The 6253-nt window shown below is 34.3% G+C and overlaps 2 protein-coding genes across 2 annotated transcripts in view; both read right to left on the bottom strand.

Moving 5' to 3' along the window:
• LOC108746228 overlaps positions 1 to 1860 on the bottom strand; it is a 5937-nt gene extending 4077 nt beyond the window's left edge. Inside the window, exons 1-5 of the mRNA XM_018482864.1 lie at positions 1512 to 1860; positions 1108 to 1222; positions 911 to 1014; positions 557 to 628; positions 384 to 484 (exon numbers count right to left, since the gene is read on the bottom strand). Of these exons, the coding sequence (XP_018338366.1) occupies positions 384 to 484; positions 557 to 628; positions 911 to 1014; positions 1108 to 1222; positions 1512 to 1529 (410 nt within the window). The 5' untranslated portion in view covers positions 1530 to 1860. The remainder of the gene's footprint in view (positions 1 to 383; positions 485 to 556; positions 629 to 910; positions 1015 to 1107; positions 1223 to 1511) is intronic.
• Positions 1861 to 4878: 3018 nt separating this feature from the next.
• LOC108746204 lies at positions 4879 to 5531 on the bottom strand. Its single transcript, XM_018482826.1, has 2 exons — positions 5433 to 5531; positions 4879 to 5172 (listed from the first exon to the last, which is right to left on the bottom strand). Exons 1-2 carry the CDS (start codon positions 5529 to 5531, stop codon positions 4879 to 4881), a joined length of 393 nt encoding a protein of 130 aa, XP_018338328.1.
• Between the last annotated feature and the right edge of the window lie 722 nt (positions 5532 to 6253).

Raw genomic sequence — 6253 nt, forward strand, 5'->3', positions numbered from 1 at the left:
ATCATTTTTAACATAATAAATGGAGTTTCTAACATCATAATAATAATTATAATTATAATTACAATAATAAAAATTTGTAAATAGTGAATTTGAGGCAATATGTTTAAAAGCCCTATAGTGCCTTGTGTGAGTTATGGCTAATATCATCCCTGAGTTCGAGCGTTTAATGTCTCCACGCATGATCTAAATAAACTATGAAACAAAAATAGTGGGGATGACGATAGGCAAAATCGGTCGAAACTCGACTGCAGGCCTGTTCTTAAATAAAATGTTGCGATGTTTGTACCGGCGAATTTTAAATTATAAAAGTTAAATATATAGTAAGATATTACAAACTATATATATCTTTTACGTGAGAAGTATTATCAATCGTTCCAACTTACTCATGCTCGTCACCTTTTTGAATTCTTTCGAGCTCGGTCATCAGTATTTTTACAAATTGCGGGCAATGCGCTCCGAACATTAAATTTATCATTCGGCCTTCCTGCGAGAAAACCGACTTTTCAATTGCAATAATTATTTCTATGCACACATGAATTACGTACTGGTTACTTACATGAATAAACATCCACGTAGGTTCACTTTTTCCTTGAAACCGCTTCAAGTCGGTAACATGATCACAACTTGCCTAAAAATGATCAAACAGAATGAAACGCTGAGAATATCTTCATACAGCTGGTTCATTTAAATATTAAAGATCAATTCGTATATAAAAAGTAATTACTATATATGGATAAAATAAATGTCATTTCTCTATACTGTATTGTTTCTACATTATTTTATTTAAACAAATAATAATTTTATATCTGGATTCCGCTATTTCAATATTATTTATTATTACAATTTATTATTTACAATTTTATTTATTTTTATAATATAATTCTTTTTATATCGTTTTTATGGCAATTACCATTGCGTAACTCAATGCGTCGCCTCCGATCTCCATTTTTATCTTCTTCAGAATACTCACCATACCTGTGCAAGGACCACTCCAATCCGAGTACACGTCCACTACTAATATTGCATCAAATATATCTTTTTATAATGCTCGAATCATAAAAATATTAACTATCTACATATATAAGGATATTCGTAAAAATTACTCGCCTACTAAGCCTTTCCGTTTTAATACTTTCATCCATTCCTCGTCATTAAGAACTTCCGTCTGTAATGCTGCTGGTGCCACTTTTTTCGCCATTCTTCTTGTTGCCTTTGCTCCACCCTGAGACAATATTTAATTGATTAATTTCTCAGATTTTATAATGTTTTATAATGTAAATTAAAACTGTTAATTTTTTGCCTTCTCGCAATAATAATATTATATATACTCTCTCTATGAAATTTAAATATTAAGAAAAGAGTCTGAAAAAGCATCTGAGATGTCTCTTAGATTATTCTTTAATGTTTTTTTCAAAATGTAAAAATTATTTGGTACTATTATAATTTTGTTCACTATGATATGTAAAGTTATATCAAATTTTTTTCCTTTTAATACTCGGCTAGCGCTCTACCCTTTTATGGTGCAACATCTTTGAAGTTAAAGCGCCGATCACAGTCACAGAACGTTAATTTTCTTTGTGGGAAAAGCGAGAAATTCGATTTCGGAGCAATTGAAGTATCTTCGGCGAGTTGGAGAGAAGTACTGCATTAATCGCATATCTTTTCTGTTGGTTTGCATGGGCTTGGCTTTCGGGCTTCCTTTCTGCACGGGGACATCGGCGACATGGTAGACACGCGATATAATATAATGATTAACGATCTCATGATACAAATACACGCACAGATAATTATATACGGTGCAGAAAATCCGGGAGCTTCCGCAAAGGTAAAGTTCTTATATCATAATCGCTGTCATAAGACATTAACCCAAATATGCCTTAAGAAAAAAATAACTCATTTCTCTTAAGAAAGAACGATAGTAATGTTTTGAGTCGTGAAGTTCATCGATTTAATATTTTTTTATTGTTTTCTTCAAAAGTTTTTTAAATTTTTTAATAGTCTAATTATTGAAAAATGGAAAACAATATTTTCGAGGTAATACATTAAAGTATTAATTTTTTTTTTAAAACATAGAAAACCTTAGAACATATACTATTGGAAGAGGAATAGGCCGTGAAGCCAACATTTGTGCGAGAGAAAAAGGTATAGAGATTTATTTGACTGCAATGCGCATGCGCATTGCCCTCGCAGTTCGCGTTCCACTTTCATTTCACTTTCTTCGTACATTCGTAAACTAACAACAGTGTGTTAAGAAACACTAACTAACACAACTGTATGTACACACAGATGACAGCAGCGACGGTACTAACGCATGCGCATTGCAAACATGTGGATCTCTCTACCTTTCTCTCTCGCACAGATGTTGGTTTCACCTCGGTATACGGGCCAGTATAGGCAATTCCTTTTCCAATAGTATACGTTCTAAGTAGAAAACATACAAAGCTGTATTGTAATTTCTACGTAATATAAATATGTATACACACACGCACGCACGCACGCACGCACGCACGCACGCACGCACGCACACACACACACACACAAAATGTGTGTGTGTGTGTGTATTCGTTAATAAAATTATGGCAACACAAATTTATATTAAAAATTTTGCATAACTTCAAGTAAGCATAACTCCGTGAAAAAATGAACGTATTAAAAAAATTTTGTTTCATTCTTAAGGGCAAATTAAGTCAATACTTTAAGATTTTCATAAATTTTAAATTCATCTTTATCTCTGCCTACCATCTTTTCTAAAATAAGGAAAAGTTCCCAGATAGCATTTATATTGCATAAGACATCTTTTAGATATCATTTAGACATAAGACTTTTAAAAGATGTCTTTTAGATATCTTATGCAACATAAATGTTATCTGCATTACATCGTGCTATGTTGCGAGCTATGTTGCGAGCGTAATAACTTCCTCATATGTCTGTGGTGTCATATTGGACCTACATTTTAACAATTTCGAATGACGAAATTTTATTACAGAAACGTTCTTGGCGAAGATACTCTCGATGAGTTGCCACTTCCAAGAAGAGATATAAGCGCATGAAAATATTTTTGGGTCTACCAGGATCTCTAACATAGCAGACCAATGCGCTGCCTGCTTTGCCATGCTCGCTCTCAAACTAAATGTTATTATAATCATCGTAAAGTGCGGACTTTTTCTGGCAAATTTAAAAAAAAAGTCAAGACTTGTATGTTTTTTTTATTGCGGAGATACAGCGTATGAAAATTATCTATGCATTTTTGTGTGTGCGTGTGCGTGTGCGTGCGCGCATGAGTCTGTGCGTGCGTGCATGCGTGTGTGGTTAAAGAAGGCTTTTAATTTCTGTAGATTCGTTGGTGGTTTTTTAAACTTTTTGCCAAGTTTTTACCAAGCATTTTTGTGTAGATAGAGCGGATTAAATTAAGTCAAAAAGTTTGCTACAATTTTGTAATTTTCACAATGATTAACGAGATATTAATTACTAAAAATCGCTAAATATTGGTCTTCAATAATTTTTTATTCTAATATTCTTAACTTCACAGAAAAATAGCGAGAGACAAAAATTGTTTATTTTCTTTTCATGAAGTTCTGAGAATTTTTTCAGAATTTTTTAATACTGTATTTTCTCATGTTGATGAAAATAAGAGAATGCAATACTAAAAAATTGATAAAAAATTCTAAAAAAATTCTTGGAGTTAATTCTTTTATGAGGAGAAAATAAATGATTTTTGTCTGTTGCAGTTTTTCTGTAAAGTTGATAATATTTCAATAAAAACTTATTAAAGACCAATGTTCGGCAATTTTTAGTAATTAATATCTTGTTAACTATTGTGAAAATTGCAAAATGGTATAGGACTTTCTTCTTTAGTCCATTCTGCCCCTGTGCGAAAGATTTATCATTATTTTTGTATAAAATGACTGATTTAATTATTAGCAAAATTTAAAGACATACGAAAAAATGATTTATCAACACATTCAGTACAAAGAGGAACATCACATAGTGGAAATAATTATTTTATGGATGGATGTGCTGGGAACATTTCAAGGTAAACTTCATTTTTTTTATGAAACACTTTACTTTTGATTCCAAAATCTAATAGTCAATGTCGAGAGCTTTTCAAAACATTATAATAAAGTTATTTTTCACTGAGTATTTGTCGAGTTACAGGGCTCGAAAGGTATACAGTATCGCAGGTATTAGCACTACATAAGGTGTCCAATCAAAGATTAAAATCTCTCGAATGTTCATGCTCATATCCTGAATAACATTTGCCAAGATCAAGGCGTGATATTGAAGATTATTCCTTTTATTTTCATTTTTGCACTAAAAATTCATTTTTACGTAAAAATGAAAATAAAAGTACAATAAAAATAAGATACAACATTTAATGGTTTTGATCTTGACAAATCCAGGACATGATCCTGAACAACATGCAAGAGATTTTAGCCGTCGCGTCGGCCGAACATCTTGCAAAATGCCGGCGGTATTGTAACTTTCGAGCCTTATAACTCGAAAAGTATTCAATGAAAAATAACTTTATCATAACATTTTGAAAAGCTCTCGATATCGGCTATTAGATGCTAGAATAAAAAGTAAGATGTTCCATTTAAAAAAATGAAGTTTATCTTGAAATGTCCCTAGCGCGATCATTCATAAAATAATTATTTCCATTGCAATATCTCTTTTTGTACTAAATATATTGGTGTAAACTATAGAGAATCAAGAGAGAGTGGAGCGGATAGTGGTTCTCTTCTCTGATTAGTTCTGCCACTTATAATGTACTTCCGTAAATGTGCATGTGTGTGTATATACATACGAGGTGTGTACAAAAAATTCGTGCACTCGGTTCACCAAAAATCCAAATTAAATTATGCTGTAACGGGGATGTGGTTACGCTCGAGGTACTTTTCTCTTGACAGAATACACTTGGTCCAACGCTTCTCCCATTCCTGAAAGCAGTGCTACATGTCTTGCTTTGTGTTCCTTTAGGAGCTTTGTCGTTTCTCGTTTTATGGGATCAACAGCTACAAAATGTTCATCCCGCATGATATTTTTTACTTCAGGAAACAAGTAGAAGTCACAAGGTGCTAAATCAGGTGAATAGGGAGGATGGTCTATGATAGTGATATTGTTTTTGGCCAAAAACTCGCGCGTAATGAACGCGGTGTGCGAAGGTGCATTGTCCTGATGCAGAAGAATCCATGCGTTCTCCGCTCACAATTCGGGTCGTATTCACGCAGACGCTTTAAGACTTCAACATAGAATTTTGCATTAATAGATTCATATCTTCTAGAACATATCATGATAAACAACTCCACAAATATCGAAAAAAAATGATGTTGAAGGGCACCCCGCTCGTGTGTCGTCATCGACGCTCTCCCTTCTCCCCTTTCCCCGATCCACCCATTTATACAGTTCTATGCTTTATGACACTCACCATATACCATTTCCAACATTTGAAGAATTTCTTGGCCGTTTTTGCCAAATTTTTGCCGAGAAATTTTATGTTGGTTCTTTGCTCGGTTCTTAACGTCTCGCTTCATTCTGCCAACACGACCAAAAGTACGTTAATAAAAACAGACACGAAAAGCAGAGATCTCACTCGACCATGACCTAACTTTTACTAAGGAAACGTGACGCTTCCCCCGAGATGTTGCACCACTGTACAAGCTTACAGCGTCACCACGTCGGCAGACGTAAAATTCAGTGCACGAACTTTTTGTATACACCATATGTGACATACTACACACAATACTAGTGTAGCAGTACAATACTAATGTGTGCAGCACTATATGTTCGAGCGTATGTTTCATTACACTCTTATCATGGTGTAAAAACAAGGGTATGCTTGTGCGTATGGCCACGCCCCTAGAGCCAATAAGAATTATTCACAAGCGTACGTCATCATTAAGCGCGAAATTGGAACGTATGCTTTTGTTACGTCCGGCGGACTCACGCGACTCTTTTCTTTCATAAAGATCTCGAATTCCTCGAAGCTCTAAAATTTTATATTCTTTCCTTTTTTATTTTTCATCTTAAAAACTAAGAATCCGTTATCTCCTCATGAATGTCGCTCCGAGATAAAAATCAATATGTATGGAAAGCGTAAGACTGATTAACGCCAAGATTAACGATCAAGTCGCGAAACGATTCTCGCGAATTCGTAATTATAAAATTTAAGAAACGGCACGCGACGTTCAGGGGTAGATTCTGGGTGGTCCCGTGGTGACGATGCATCCGCGACTTTTCGGCGCCCGAGACGTAC

Source organism: Trachymyrmex septentrionalis, unplaced genomic scaffold, assembly GCF_001594115.1.
Source record: "Trachymyrmex septentrionalis isolate Tsep2-gDNA-1 unplaced genomic scaffold, Tsep1.0 scaffold161, whole genome shotgun sequence".
NCBI lineage: Eukaryota > Metazoa > Arthropoda > Insecta > Hymenoptera > Formicidae > Trachymyrmex > Trachymyrmex septentrionalis.